General features: G+C 38.5%; 1 protein-coding gene across 4 annotated transcripts in view; it reads left to right on the top strand.

The window, feature by feature from the left end:
- Nucleotides 1–17,155, top strand: part of SEMA3A (semaphorin 3A) — a 428,574-nt gene that overhangs the window by 333,847 nt on the left and 77,572 nt on the right. For all 4 annotated transcript variants that reach the window (XM_069228709.1, XM_069228710.1, XM_069228707.1 and 1 more), the window contains one exon: nucleotides 8,256–8,347. In XM_069228709.1, coding sequence (XP_069084810.1) covers nucleotides 8,256–8,347 — 92 coding nt within the window. The remainder of the gene's footprint in view (nucleotides 1–8,255; nucleotides 8,348–17,155) is intronic.

The raw sequence follows: 17,155 nt of genomic DNA, 5'->3' as shown, positions 1-17,155 counted from the left end.
TCCATAACATTTGGCTGTACCTTATCTCTGTAAATGTGACGTGGCCTAATATCAGCAGATATTGAGATTATACAATTAAATGGCATGTTTGATTGTTTTCTATTGCTTTCTTCCATCCTATACATTCAACTACATTTTTGGACTACATGGTGCCCTCAGTGAGGTAAAGAGTGATACAATCTTGATACAGAAAAGGCACAGATTTACATACAGTTTGAGCTGTTGCTGTGTCACCCACATTGATGCATACTGGTAGAAATTGCTTTTGGGGTTTATTTTTCAACACAAAAGTTGATTTCCACTGCAAAGAAGCAGTAAAGGAATGCAAAGTTTGTTTAAAAGGGACTTCTCTTGGTGGTTCATGGGTGTTCCTATGCAGCCATCCTTGGGTTTTGTTGCAAATCTCTATCTACTAACGTAAATAGATAGTAATTTGCAGGGCTGAGCTGGGAAACCAAAAGCAGCCCTGGCAAAAGTGCTCAAACCAACCCCACCCACTTCGTCTCCTCGAGCAATCTGCTTATTTCCATCTATCTATTCTCTCTCTCTCCTTTTCTCTAGTCATGGTGACTAGGACCAAAAATATGCCTTCACAAAACAAGTATAAAGTTGGAGCATTTTTTAAATATCTCCAAACCTTTTAAACTTTGAAAGTGTGCTGCATTGTACAGCGCACAAAAGCAAAGTATTGGAAACATTGTAAAGTATGTTAAAGCGTAGAGTTCGAAAAACATAGTGTTTTGTACTGGAAGAGTACACTCACAGTGCAAAACCTATGCTACACATCATGCAGACACCCTTGCACTGTGGTGCAAAGGCATGTGCTGGTGCATGACAGCGTAGAGTGCTTCAGTGCAAGGGGAGAGAGCATCAGTGCTGTATCCCAGTTGGTGTGGCACTATCCCGATGTCTGTTTCTCACAGGACACCGCACAGAAGCTTAGATTGCTGTACTGACATGCATTACTTTTTTATGAAATGTGTCCTTCAGTTCTTTTCCAGGGCCAGGTTGAAATGTAAATATTCAGAAATTGTCGAAATCTCGTGGAGATGTTGAATTGATATGGTAACTGGAAAATTACACCATACAACTCAAAGAAATGTATTTTGAAGTTACTATCTACATGTGTTTGCCTCACAGCGAAGAAGCAGTATATGCATATATTAATTTTATTTTACAACCTTTTATTCCTTGAAATTTGCTGATTGGTTTACTACAATCTATAGTTCAGAAAATACTGGAGTCTATGAACATGTATGCTAATTAAAAGAAAATGGAAAGAAAATCTTTATGAAGCCAGATCATAAGTAATTTACCTTCTCTGGTGATTAGAAATGTACTATACTTACTTAGCCAAAACAAATAAAAGTGCATCTGAACTTGCTAGTTTTCAGCAAGACAAAAAGAAGCCCTTTAAAAATAACCAGTTATGCACGACCAAAGTCCATTTTGTTTTATGTTAACTCAAACAAGGAATTCAATATCGTGGATCAGAAAATGCACGTTAGAACTCTTCTACCAGAACCTTATTAGAGTCATGTGATTGAACCCTGACAGAGACTAGATGACGTCATGTAACTTCGAAAATAAAGTTTTGCTTCCTGCACGACAAAGCATGGGATGTAGAGCCCTGCTATGCAAGGAAACACATCAGCTATGAATTCAGAACTAGGACTTGAGTTTGTTTGAGACTCTGGCTTCCGATCAGAGAGTAAATGCACTGCAAAATGAATGTGGATATTTTCCTGTTAAGCTAATTGTCTCTGCATACTAACACTTTTCATGACTAGACCGTTTGGAAGATTCAATATTGTCACTTCTCCCTTGCATAGCTGAAAGCCAGGCGATTTTAAATCACATTTTGACTACTATTTCTTTCAGGTGGGTGACATACCTGCATCCTTCCTTTAAGAGAGCTATCACCGTTAGAATGACTTTGCATCACCTAGTGCTCCTGCTTAGACTGCGAGACAGTTGGGAGAAAGTCAAACCCAGGCAAGGCCTGCCTTGTGGGGTAATCCATCGATCTGGGTGTAGAGCAATACGTCTAGGGTCCATAATTTGGCTATAAACAAGGAGGCGCGAAAGGTAACAATCTTCAATTCCCAAACCTTGCATTTTAATATGGTGCTTCATACCACGCTTCCACCATTTGTAATTGCTGTAAGTAACCGGTCTTACTAATACCCAAAAATAAAGGTACTCGGTTTACCGAACTCAAAGGAATGGGCCATTTAACTGCCTGTCATATAAGATGCTTCTAATGTTTTTCACAGATTTTGAGACTGACTTTAGTGTATCGTAGCAGAGTCTGGCAAGAAGGACGTAAGTCAACCACAGCAGTATCTGGTGCCAAGAGAGTGCTTCCTCTGAGGTTGTAGGTTAGCCCTTAAGTATGGAGTGGCATAAATATTGTGCAGGGGTAGATGGTTCTTGTCTTAGACCAATGATATTCAAAGTATGGCCCTCCTAGCCTTTACATCAGGTCCCGTCGTCAAAGACCAGCACTGGCTGCTTAGTTGTTTATTTGAAAGTTGCTAAATAAACAAGCAAGCATTAATTTAAAGGTTAATTGAAGTTAAAGTAAGGCAGTAACTAAGGTGCTGTGCCCTACTTAGCTTTAGGAAATCCTTAGTTCATACATCTTGCAGCAAACATGTAACAACATGATCAAGTTTCTTCAAAATTAAAAAAATATATATTTCATTAACATACAAAATCGTTTTCAATTACTATATCAGTTTATAGATAACTTAAGAATTTTTGATTTTTTAAAGTGAGGTCTTTCAAACATGGATTTAGAAACACTCATGCTTCATCCCACCCTGACAACAATGCCAATAGTGAACCAAGAGGCAAGCCAGTTGTCACAAGGAATCCTCTGGAATACAGGAGAAGTTTGAACAGCACACATCCTGAAGTCATGTATTTTGAGGTTTTCTTATATGTGATAATGAAGATAAAGGAGGGAAAGGTAAATAAAACAATTGTCTAGAATCATACGTTTTGGAAAGTTGGGAAGTCAGGATTGATCCCAGGTTCTCTGGTGTGCAATTCAGCCACTAGATACACATACTTTGATTCCCATACCCCCACCTTAACCTCTGGCCACCACCCTGTTGGTATCAAGGCAGCCCTCTGACACACTACAGACCAAACTGTTTCGGCCCTGGGAACAGTTTTGCTAGTACCCATGTCTTAGACCAAGCTTGTGCAAATGAGCTCACTATTGCACTCATCACGACTTCAGCGGTCTTTTCCAAAGACTGATAAAGCATCAGGTGCCGAAATACCACCAGTGATGGCGGTCTTAAGACAGCCCTAATATGACTGATCTCTGCCCTCTGCCTGAAATAGGGTGGAATTCTGAGGCCAGTCGTCCTGGCGGTCAGTGGTGCAGAGGCAGTACCGCCACTGGTACCGCCACACCAAAAAGAGACCACACACCATATTACAATCCGTAATACGGTCTGGCGGTGTCCAGATGGTGAGGCGCTGCCGGCAGTGGAAACACCAGGACTCGTCCCCTCCCAGATGACCTACACGACAAACGAGGTAAGTGGATTGTCAGACGGGGGAGGGTGTGTCTGTGTGAGTGTGTGAGTGGTTGTGTGAATGTTGTGAATGCTGGGGTAGGGGGAGTGCTTGTGGGTGCATGTCTGCATGTGTGAGTGATTGTGTGTGGACGGAGAAGCGGGGTGAGTGTGTGAGTGGATGGGAAGAGCGGGTGAGTGCGTGTATGCAGTGCAGGAGGGGTGTGTGTGAATGTATGTATGCACATGGGGGAGTGAATGTGTGCCTGTATGTGGTGCAGGGTGTGTGTGTGTGAATGTATGTATGCGCATGGGGGAGTGAATGCATGAGGGAATGCACTGTAGGGTGTGTGTGTGAATGTATGTATGCACATGTGGGAGTGAATGCATGCGTATATGCGGTGCAGGGGTATGCACGTGTGAATATATGCATGTGCATGGGGAGGTGGAGTAAATGCAGGCGTACATGTGGTGCAAGGGGTGTGTGTGCGAATGTATGTATGCGCATGGGGAGGGGAGGGGGAGTGAATGCGTGCGTGTATGCAGTGTTTGTGTTTGTCAGTGTGAGTGGGTGTGTATGTCACATTTGCGTGGGTGAGTGAGGGTGTGTTTGTTTGGGTGTAGAAGTGTGTAAGTGCATGTGTACAGGCATGTGGACATGTGTTCAAGTGTATCCTGGCAACAGGAATGCTCATTCCAGTTCAAGACCACCAGTTTTTTCATCCATACTGGTTGGCATTTTTAAAAGTGTTCAGGATTCAGAACTTAACACAGCAGTTGGAGTAGACATTGGTAATAACAATTTATTTCTACCCAAACCATTTTTAGCAACATTAAGATAATCAAAGACTGGGAAAAAACATAACTTCATAACCTGTACCATGTCGTTTGCATTCATCTCTTTGATGGCAGTTCATAGTCACTGTGCTAAATTATGATTTTAACTTACGAACTGCACAGTAACAAAAGGATCTCTATGACAAAAATAGTATCCATCTTGCCTATGCACATGAAATACTGTTCTCTAATCTGCATAGTACATACACGTTCTTTGCAACAGGAATGTTAACTCCCTGTGCATCCTTAGAGAAGTCAAAACTGCAATTAGACAAAACTCTGATCTTTCTCTCCAGCATGTACATTAATTACGAGAGTCATCTTGGCACTGTTATTGCTGCCTGAAAACTGCTGGCTCTACAAAGAGCAATGCTTTTAAAATGACTGCACTGCTACAAACCCTGCCCCCCCTCCCACAGTATCAAAAGTGCCCCCTTCATGCTTCCAGCCTTCAAGAAAACACCCGATGCCCAGCAGGGCCGGTCTGGCCCTATGTCTAGATCTGTTCATTGAAGACATAACTTTGATAGAGCCACAAAGGTGACATATTAAGAGATACATCTACACAAAGTTCGCAAGGCCCTCTAGAATGACCCCAGCTATTAGAAGGTCAGACCTGTGTAGAGTCATAATAACACACCCCTGAGATTAGCTAAAACATTCAATCAGCAGGTTGCTTGCACATGTTTCTTTCATGTGGGGTTCAGGTAGAGCACCGTGTTCACTATTAGTTTTTTGTTTTCTCCCAGCTACAGTCGGTTCTGCAGTCAAGATGTTTAGGTTTTTCATCAGTAGAAACCTGGATTTGTTGGGGTGGTGGTGCATGTACTTCAAGCCCAAAGAGGTATCCAGCTTGGAGACGGAATTGGAGCAATGTGTTGCTATACCTTGTAATAGTGATGAGGTTGTACCACTTGTAATCATACAAGTCTTTTGTAAGAGAGGCTAATGAATGAAGCCTTGTTTATACAATTTTGATACAACCGTGATTGGAAGTAAATTCTTTAGGTCTGAGTTAGAAGGCTAGTGTCTTATATATCTTATGATTCTCAAATGGTAATTAGTGTTTTTATCTGTTATCGGTGTATGCTTCACATGTATTCAAATCATTTTACTTACTCCAACTTTAAGTGAGTCCGGTTCCCACATTATGTATTACCTGGTGACTCTAAATAACCGATTCCTTATGATTGAAAAACCTAAATCAAGCCAATGAGATAACGAAAGACAGTTTATAGTTATAGAACAATGTCTTGGATGTTTGTGACAATCTAAAAGCCGATATTCATTTCCACAATCCTTTAGATAAACATCTTGCTTGATATACACACACACAGTTTTGAGAGGCATATGGCTGGTCATATAATGTAACATTTCCACTGAATTTAGATCTCTGGTACCACATTTTTCCAGCCTTATCTTGCCCAGCGATATAATTGTTATTCTCCAATTAAGCAAATATTTACCTATTGCCTTAAACTGGAGATAAGTTCCTTCTACTTAATTTTTTATCAAAATACACAATGTATTGTTTCCCTTATTGTTTAAATATTCAACCTCCAGGCCTTCTGCCCCTCAGTCACCCACACACCTTTATTGCAGGCAATTTAGTTGCATAAAAGAGAGACAAAATATTTAAATCACATTAGAATTGCTTCCATAAAAGAATATGGATGTTCCTATCTAGCGTTCTGTCCCGTTGAAATCAGCATGCATAATTATGTTTGTGCTTTGCTTAACCATGCATTTCTGCAAATCTATTGTTACCAATTCTTTTTTTTTTTTAAAGTGGTCTTTAACCCCACCCAGGGGAGTTTTTCCTCCTCACCTCAAGCATTTTGTCTATTGTGTGTCACCCTCTTGAAAGTGGTTTCTTTGGAGTGAATGAAGGACTATTTGTTTCTGAAAAGTGTGCTCAATGATCACACTGTTTGTCACATTCAATTATTTTTTACACTGTATACTTTTTTTACAGAGATCAACCCTAAATGCTCCTTTTCCCCCCAGCATTGGCAATTACTGCGGAACTGGCTTCAATGTGCTGAACCACATTTGACCATGTAGTACATATAAAGAGCATTTTGTGAATCTGTTTTTGCAAGAATTAGCACATTAAAGCTAGACCTATCGGCTTTGTGAGAAGCCAATCACTGACATTAAACAGAAGATTTGAAATTGTAACACAGTACAGTTCTTTCTCTAGAATTTTCAGTTTGTAGAATGGGTTTGAACTTGGAGGTAAATGTAATGTATTCTGTCTTTGAACAATATCTTGAAAAACTTAGGGCCATATTTACAAAGCCCTTTGCGCCTCCGGAAAGTCTCTTTTATTGATGGCCCATGGTGCACACTGCAGAGCCATATTTACAAGGCCACCTAAAGCTACCCTGCATGTCTTTTAATGGCCTTGTAAATACAGACTTAGTCAACGCAGCTCAAATTGCTGCATTGAATCACCCTGCAACAGGGAGCCGTTCCATGGGCATTGCTGTTGGTTGGTGTTCCCATGTAACATCCATGGATTCTGAAGCATTCCCAGATTTACTAGGACTTGTAAACCTAGGAATGAGTCAAAAATCCTACACCTCCCTATGGGAGGTGTAACCAGGAGAAATACCTTTAATTCTTCTTGGTTTTGCTTTCCTTTTTCTATGTGTGCAGCACACATAGAAATACGAAAGCATTTCTCATGATTGTTTTTGTGCAGGAAGGTGTCTCTTCTTGTGCAAAAACAATCATCCCCACAACACAGAAACCCTTGCACCATGACGTGCTTTGGCACACGTCAGCCCATTGTGAGCCGGCACAGGTGAGAAGGACAGGAATGCAGTGTATCTTGTAGAAACAGCACATTCCTGCCCTTTTCTTTTGATGCAGAGCAGCCCAGCAAGAAGGCCTGTGCCGCTGCCCTGCGCCAAAAGCTTGAAAATATGCCCCTTATTTTTTACAATGACTTTACATTCCCTATACATTCAGAAAATCGTACATTTGTACAACATATTTGCTGTATATCAAGTTCTATAGTTGCTTATTCTCATATTTAATGAGTTGTACAGCAGGGTGGCCAACCTTTCTACTGACATTTATTGTTAACCTTAACATCCATCCTAAACTCTGTCCACATTTTTGTCCCTGTGGCCCATGCTGTTAAAAATTTTACATTTTATTGGATATGTTTCTGTTCTCTTTATAAACAGTTTCTGTTCATATTTGTCTATGTGGCTCTGTGTACTCATCCAATACCTCTAAGCCTCAGAGACGGCTTCTCTGATTCACGGTCTGTGGGCTATGCACATATTTCTGTTAGTAGTCGTGCTTCTTCGTAACGTAGGAGTGACATACTACTGAACTTCCAGGAGTAAGACACACTCAATCCTTTGTGACTCAAACCCTTTGCTGTCTTTCTTTGCACAATATCAAAAAGCTGTTTTTGTAATTTTTAGCAAAAAAAAAGTACTACAGCCTGCAACATCTACAGTTTGTACATTGTGAATTGCACCATATGCCCCTGCAACTGTGTACTTTTAACCTCGACTGGTTCATTTAAATCTCACCTTCAAACTGTCCCAGAAGCATCTATACAAAGCTGTCAGTGGATTCTTCTTGTCATCGCTGTTTTGTACTAATGGCTCTTTTTTCGGCAGTATAAATCTGCATGTGCTCAGAAGACTCTTTTGTCTGCAGTTTTTTCTTTCTAAGGCTGACCATCTCTTCCCACCAGAACTTTGCTCTGACATGTGCCGACATCTTTCGTTTCGTCTTAGCTGTGCCACATAATTCATCACAAATGAAACCGTAGTTGTCACTCTCTAATTATGGGAAAGATAAGCAGGAAAGTGTGGCATGTTTTCTGATCTCTTTATTTTTCATTTTCCATGAATGAAGATGCTGGAAAAGTGCTGAAAGTCGTTTCAATTCCCAAGGAGACGTGGCATGATTTGGAGGAAGTCTTGTTGGAAGAAATGACAGTGTTTCGGGTGAGTTTTCTTGCTTTTCTTGTGGGAGCAAGTTGAAGTGTTTCCCGAGAGCCGCAGACTGAGCTCATTGTAACAGTGGACAATGGGTCTTGCATACGCTGATAATCAACTTGTCATTTGGGGGCCCAGATACTAGTCAAAATAAACCATGCTTTTTGTGCTATTGAATTCAGGGAGATGGAGATATTGTTAGAAAAAGGTGTAAGAGGTTTTTTGACAGTATAATGATAAACGAGAGACACTGAGAGCTGCCACTGATTGATGGCAGTCTGCTTTCAGTTCATTTTTTATACAAGCTCTAAACCCATTTAGTCGGTAACCACTCACAAAGGCACAGATAATGATAGTGCCAATCCCTTATGCCAAGCATACACACTGAGGAATTCAGTAAATGCTTGCTCTGAATAGGCATGCATTGCATAAGGGAATCTGTCCACATCCCCTGAACACAGACAATTATTATTAGCCTCATTATGTAGCTTAATTAACTAATAGAGGGGACGTCTAATGGGCAGTGTTAGGTGATATAGTTGAGGAATAAGCAATATTCGAAGTACAGTATCGAAATGTGTCCTTAACCTAGAGGCAAGAGGCAAATAAACCCTTAACCTATTAATGACATTCTGGTCCACAAAAAATGAATCCTTTGTGCATGTGAGCGAAAGAAGTGTGTTGTCACATTCGGTACCATGTTGCTTTTTGTCTAACTTTTGTAGATGTCAGTAACCAGGCTGCATGTGGAAGAGGGTTAAGTCATATGGCTTCTTTATTGAAGGACACATGTTTACCCTTGTGCTTTAAAATAGTGTTTGTATGATAACCCATTTCAGAAAACAAACTCCAACAGTGACAAATAAATACAACGAAATTTGTCCTTACAACTCTTCCAGATATTTGCATCACAGCACATGCATGATTCCACTGTGTTCAAATAAGAACGTTTGACATATACATTTGACTACTGGTAGCTCTCCATGTTCCATCATGGACAAGGAAATACAAGCAACTCGAGCGTGAATGATGTCGAGGATAGAACACCCTAAAGAAATTAAAAAATTCAGGCTGGAGGGGAATGAAGGGATAGCCATAGTGGAAACAAAAGAGACAGAAAGTGCCGGCACTACCCCAGTGAATTGTAAATGCATTACTGTCAAACAGATTATTAAAGTGGATAACTTGTCTCTAGTAGATAACTGCGCTTATGAACGTCACAGCACAAAATACTGCAGCAAATGATAGTAGACAAAAACACTCCCCATAAAGACTTTATTGACAGGGATGCATTAAACTGGATTAAAAAAAAACTGTAGATTTTGAAAAGCCTGGAGCAAAGTTTTGGTTTCAAATAAAGATATCTAGGCAACCCCCTTCAACTTCTCATATAAAATGATATTGTGACTGTATTTCAGCAAAACTTTAAGCCACCCGAAGGTCATTCCAAAATACAGAGGGGCTCAAAAGACAGAAATAGAGACGGGAGAGAGGAAGAACGCTTAAAGCCTAAGTGAATAAGGAATCAATATTAGGAAAAACTTGACATTTAGTTGATGCCTCATTCCCCCCTTCTTGTCTTATACCTTTGTGAATCTGATTTGATAGATCTACTTCATAAAAAACAGTCAACACCTAAACACATTAGGTAGAGTTCACATGCAAACATAGAACCAGACAGTAGAGAAATACCACCTGGTCAAATATGCCTACAGTTGCATTTTTTCTTGTAGGTCCCAGAGGTTGATCAGTGCATATTCCCAACTACTGTATGTTAACACCTAGGACATGTTACACGATTTGCTGTGACTGCATCCAATTGTGTTTGTTGTCCTATACATCCACTCTTTTTCTCATGAAACTGTGTTACAATATCCATAAGCTTCTCACATTTTCGGGTTCATATTGTGACCTCTATTTCTAAAAGTAGTCTTCCACTGAAAACAGTCTGGCTCTGGTTCATTCCATTAAGAAATGAGAGGTTCTCAATTCAAACTCAAATATTATGTCATACGTCCAGTTAATACGTATTCATATTCACCATTCTTCGCACGAAGAACACCAGACACCAGAACCACTGGCAGACTAGGAGAGAAGGGGGCTCACCTTTGTTACATTGCCTTAGCAGCAAGTCAGAGTATGTAACAACAATAGAGCCGAGAAATATATGTACTATCCTACATTTATATAATAAAAAACCCTGTAATCAAATAATAAAACAAATGAAGAAAATTATTTGTCTGAGATACGAAAAATTATTCAAAGTCATGCAAAACAAAATATGTATTGTATTGAAGAAAAATTAAAAACAATGCTGCATTAATAGACAAAAGAAAGTGAAAAGTGTAGCAAGTCAATGGAAAGTGAAAGAGTAACTAAACATGTTCAAATATTCTCAGATGGTTCAAACAGGACTGATTCTCACAAGTGGTCAACCTGCATGTACACAGTCAGATTGAAGTTAGTAGTTAGTCCTAAACACATTTCGGCATTTCCACTTATGAATGTTTTTTGGAGAATTGAAAACTCAAGTAGGCCAAACTAAACTAAAGTATGTATTCAAGCAGGGCTTCAAGTATGATTGACAGATAAAGTAGAAACACTTGTTGAATGCTAGTTCTTCATCAGAAAATTCGACAAGTAGGATATAGATTCTAGGTATGTTCAACCAGCAAGCAGTTTTGGCCAGATGTACCGATTTTTCTTGAGGAACATATTTACATTTGAGATTAGTCACCCGTTTAAAGCTCAAAGAAATCCAGCTAGGCTAAGGAGACGTTTTACCCAGCAGAACCTCAACAGGATTGTCTAAGCATGAAGATAAACCCATAACAGATTTAAATAGAAAGAAAACTAAGATTGAAATGAGATGATGCAGCCATGCCTTGACTAGATGCTTGTGCTTCCCGATGGTCTTCTGGAATTTGCAAATATCCGACAAACCTTTTTTATATGACAAAATATAGTTCTTGATTTTTTTAGATGATTTATCCTGCACACGTATCAACACTAGTGCCCGTGATATCAGTTGCAGCTGTTTCCCAACATCTAATGCACATTTTCCACTATCTCCCCAGAAGCATTTTGGTTCACTCAGGCCCTATGAAATAGCAGCAAACTATGGTCCTGCTCAGTATTGAACCGTCTTGACTTAATTTTCCTTAAAGTCAAGGATCCCCAGCAGTCAGACAGATGCCCCATGCAGGACTGGCTAGAAGAGATGTGTAGGGCAGGTCAGAATACTGGCTGTCTCACATCTTAGAAATCAGGAGATTTTATTCATTTCGGGCTGCTTCTGAAATGCCAATTGCACGGATGATTGAAATGAGTACTTGCATACTATTTGTAAATTATCCTAACAAAATTCTTATACTTTTGTTCATTCAAGAATCTTCCTAATTTTCCATGCATGTGAAAATTCACAATGACTTATTATTCTAATTTGGCTAATTTGCTGCATTTCCCTCTTACAGACATAAACCATGGTTTATCACTGTCAACTTCAAGGGTATCTTAGTATAATCTAGTTGCACAAGCCCAGGATGCCCCACAGAATAGGGGTGACAAATTATGCTTTCTTGAAAGATTTGGTGGGATGGTAGCATTAGTATTTAATAAATGCTCAGGCAGTAAATCTAGTCCATTAATTGCCTGCTGTTGTGCTTTTCCACTTGAGCTACTGAACAGGCAGTTTTCCTAAAGAGGGGTTGTAAGCAGCAGGGCGATATCTGAAAAGGAAAAGGAACTTCAGAGATAATTATATATAATTCTTGAATTCTCTTATGCTGGCTCAAGAATACAATATTCCTTATCTCATCAGTCCCAAAACTATAATATTTTACTCACTTCTGATTGACGATTTATTTTTTAGATCAAATTACATTGTCGGCTGCCATCATGTTTGATTTTTCAAATTAACACTTAATTCATATTCATCCATGTGTTTCATATGGCATGGCTGTCAGAGGTCACTCCAGTTTCAAAGTGACCTGATATTTACTACAAATGGTTTGGAAAGTAGCCTGTGTCACTATTTTATGATGAGCAGAGATGCGGCTGGCATGGCAATTTTCTCTTTTACTGTGGTTTTACAACTGACTAATCATTAATAATTTATTATTCCCCGCTACCAGTCTGGGTTCTGACATGCAGCCAGTCTCACAGTAATAGGGATGGCAGTAAGAGAAATAAATGCACATAATTTCATAGTGCACTTATCACTAAGGCCATTTTAGCATGTCTCTGTTTACTGAGCAGTTCATAATTGTGGTACAAAACTAGAAAAAGGGATCACACAATGTCTAAATGCTGTTTTTTAGAAGACTTCTTTCTCTACACTGTCTACAAGCTATATCATAACTTATAGAGATGTGACCTCTAGAAACACTGCTCTAGATGTGACTTTATCATCACAGTGAGTAGAGTTATTATAATGTTACCTTTCTCTGTTTGTTATATCTCTCCTAGCACAACTCTTACTGTTTAGCTCTGAACATTTTGGGCTCTTGCTGTCTGTAGCCCTGTACTTGGCAATTGGGGTTGTATGGTAGCTTCCTTTTTTCCCTTCTTCCCCATTATATGTACATCCTAAACACTGCATTTCATTTCTTAAAAATCACTAAAATATAAATGTAATTCAGCCTATAAAATATTTTGTGTGTAGCCCCTATACAATCCTAATTCATTACATATCATCAGATTGAATGTAGGGATTATCAGTTTTTTGGCAATGGTCAAATGCTTAATGAACTTTTATGACATTGCAATGAGGGTTCTGTTATAGTTTTCTCTTTTTAACTTCTCAGGTTGCTCAACAGAACTAAAATGAGATTGGCATTTAGTAATGCTATGAATCATAAGGTACATGTTATATGTTCACTTATAAACTGGGAGACACCCCAATCAATTTTTAGGATGGCTCATGCTTTGTTTTATCAACATATATTTGTCTACCCTCAGCCGCGTCTATTCCAAAGAAAGAAGCCATCATATTGTTGGGATTCACATTCATCAGCTTTGTCAGAACGATTAAGTGCTTTGTCTTTAACTTTTCCAGGATCTTTTTTCATAATACTTTCACAAATTGTCCACATATTTCCCACCTACTCACAGGCTTAACATGCTGGAACCAGAAAGCATTTCTTATTGAAAACAGTTCACAGATTTGGTTTCTCAGAGTCCTTTGTTCCTCTTTGCACAAATGTCAAATTCCAAATATCAAAGTGAAAACATTCAACAAATCTTCCTTCACATGGATATCTGATTCAAGTCTTAATGACTCCAAAAGTGTAGTTTTGGGCCCCTCATCAATATCCTTATGAAACGTTTTCTGCTTTGTTGTGACGCCCTGCACTCCATAAAATGCTACTGAAAAGGATTTGTGCTTACACTCTCATACAGCAGACTCGAATGTTTATCTCTAAATATAGTCTGACATTTTAGGGGAAATGCTAATAGAGATACAAATAACTTGTTTGTGTTTGTTTTTTTTTCAATATATTGGGCCATCCAAATATCTAGCTTCAGCTGCCTTTTCTTCTTATTATGAAGTCACCAAAGTCACCTGTGTTTTAATACATTCCACTTGTACTAGATATTTTCTTAATCAAATTGAGAGCATGCGGTTGCTTTTCAAACACCAATATGTTACATTTGAACATATTGCTTGTTAGTCTATTCTTACAAGAATGGACAAAGCCTTGTAGAAGGACCAAATTAGATGCTTCTGTGGGCTAGAAACTCTGATTCATCTACAAAAACTGGACACAGGTGCGTCTGTCCTCCAAAGTACAAACATCTCTACCATTTTTCATCAATAATTTTTCAGATCTTTCATATAAATATTAAAACTTGCCGGGAATCGGATGAGTCCCTGCCTCAGCCCAATCTTGCAGGAAAAAGACAAGTCATCTCTCCACTTGTTAATTTTTGTTTTGAGACACCATATCAAAATCACTAGATCTTGCTGTTGTTGGCAAAAATTAAAAGTAACCACAAGGTTTTGCTTGTTAAATAAGTTATTGTGATTATTGATGATGAATTATGAGCATACCAAAATTACATATAATTGAAGCGCAGTTCAAAGCACCAAAACATTATAACCATAACCAACAAGATGTATTGTTTAATTCCATCCAAGTCAAAGGTTGGTGTCATCCAATAAGACAAGGAAATAATTACACGAATGACAGACTGATAAATGTTTATATAAATAATCTAATGTCGAGATAAATATGTTAGTCAATATTTCCAGTCTGACTCCTTTCTATATAAATTCTATGTTACATTTCAAGAACCTGCTGGCATTGCTTTCATTACAGAAGCTAAACTTAGGTTAGTCAGCTATAAGGTTCAATTGTTTACTACAGGCAATTTTTTTTTTTTTAAGTATGCCTCATTCTCATCTTGCAACTGGGCAACAATGCATATCAAAACACCATTTGGAACACCTTCTTATCCCAGGATACCAATTCAATAGCAATCCTGGAACCTGTTGAATGATATGTTTGCATCCTAAGTCGATGACCTGGCAACAAATTCAAGGCTTTTTCCTAAACTGAAATGTGATTTAAAGTTTTAAGTAACTTATTCAATTGTTCCTATAACAGCTAAATTCTAACATATATAGACTAAGAGAATGCAGAATTGGAGGAGACAAAAAAAACATTATTTAGTATTTGTAATGAAACTGTCTAGTGTTTATTAGAAACCATAGTAGGTCATAATTTCTACCTCAAGATAGATGAAGGATTTGGAATTATTTTGGATTGGGACTTCTACCTGTCTCTCTGAAAGCCAGATGTTTCAATTGAAAATAAGATCACCAATACATTTTAAATTTAAGGGGAGTGCTGCATGAGATAACAAGGGATTAAGTAAAGAACACCATGATAAAACAGATGGTAGGTCATCTTTGCAATGAGTTTTGTACTGTGTAGCACCTTTACAGTGCAATCTTTACCATGGATGAATATGAGTAAAGGGTGGAAAGACATTTATATGGTCAATGGATTGATTGGTAAGAGTAAATGGTGTTAAAAAATGTATATACTGTAGTTCAGGGATGGGCAGGATTGAGGGGCAGTGAGTTTTTTTTAGATTTAATGAAAGGGTAGGAAAATTGGTTGGTAAGAGATTTTAACATTGAGAAATGATAGGGGTAAAGGAAGTAATAATTTTAAATTTTACTTATATAGCACTAACTACCCCTAATGAGGTATGGAAATGGGTTGTAGCGAGTTGCATGCTTCTCCAGAACCAAGATTAGATGTTAATAGTTAGTAGATTAGTAATTGTTTTCTTTCCTTTCTGCATTAGTTGTGTTCGGTTTGTGCTCTAGATTTCTTGTGTGTTTAATTGAGTTTGGAATAAAGATAGAATTATAGGAATGGATTTGAGAGGGGAAGTAGTAAGTTGTTTTTTGTAAGTAATAATTATACATGCCCGTTAGTTGGGTGACATGGCTAGAAAAGGAGGGAAAGGTTTGAGGGGGCTGTTTAGGAGTTCATGGTGATCAGAAAGGTTTGGGATGAGTCAGACAGAGGAAGGATGAGAAAAAGGTTAAAGGGAGGATTTTGCTATACCAAAAAAACTGAAATTAACTATATATGCAAATGGCACTTTGTAAAGTTGTATTGACTGCAGAGACCACTTAGGGATTTTGGGAGTCCTGGGCCAAACATATGTTGGCCCCCCCTATTTGGAACAACTTTGAATTTATAATCCAGTTACAGCTCACATATATTCTGGGAGACTCTCTTCAGACTAGCTTTGAATTTATAATTATAATCAATTTCAGCTCTTTTATGCCCTCATTGTCCAAGTCATTGACAGTGCACAAGCACATTTGTCCAAATTCTAAATGTTTTACATCTAATATTGGGAGATAGTGATGTGTGTTTTCAATATTTTAACACAGCAGCAGTTCACTGATATTACTGCAAATAATCTCCATGATACCTTCTCGTTTCTCATCTGTGAGGTCATGTTTAGATCTAAAAGAAGATTTTTTTAAGGATGCAGCATGAAATATAAACATAACATGTCTTCTAAAATATCAGTAATAGAGTCTCACGCATCGCCCAACATTAAAAAAATAAAAGGAAAATGGTATTTAAAATAATCTGTTCAAGAATTATTCAAGGTCATCAGGGCAAGACTGTCTGCAGAACAGAGCTGGTTATGTTGGGGGTCCTCTAAAAGACTGGGGCCCTGGCCAGAACCCACTTTGCCCATGCCTTAGAACGTCTCTCATTGGCTGGAGAAGAAAGCCCTTCTATATAAATACCCATATCGGCACAGAAACAGTAATATTTACATGGCTTGGGGTGCACAGTTATCTTGTGGAGAGGCATGCTATTTATTCATGACATTTCTCAGCGTTTTAGTAGCAGGCATGAACTCTTTTATATATGCACCTATTATTATACAGAAACAGATTATGAAATTGTCTGAGATACAAGTCTCTTGTGGTGTAATGTACTTTTTTCCTACATGAATGTGTCTGCTTATAATACATGGGATTCTGCAATCCCTTTATAAACGCCACCCTCTTGTCAGCCTCTAATTTCTTTGACTTCTGATGCACTTAGTCACCAATTATCAAGAAAAGAAGTAGTAAAATGTTTTAGGTGCAAGGGATAGGTAGCGTATAAGACAGGAGTAATGATTTTTAGGTTTAAGGGCTCGGTAGGACAGAGGGAAGGGATTTTTTAGGGTTGTGGATAAGGAGTGGCTTAAGTAAATTATGCTTCCATGATAGGTAAACATTACTGTAAAGTATACTATTTGAAAAACAGTACACCCTTCTACCCTAGT

Source organism: Pleurodeles waltl, chromosome 4_1 (genome assembly GCF_031143425.1).
Source record: "Pleurodeles waltl isolate 20211129_DDA chromosome 4_1, aPleWal1.hap1.20221129, whole genome shotgun sequence".
Lineage (NCBI taxonomy): Eukaryota > Metazoa > Chordata > Amphibia > Caudata > Salamandridae > Pleurodeles > Pleurodeles waltl.
This window is presented reverse-complemented; position numbering and strand designations above follow the sequence as displayed.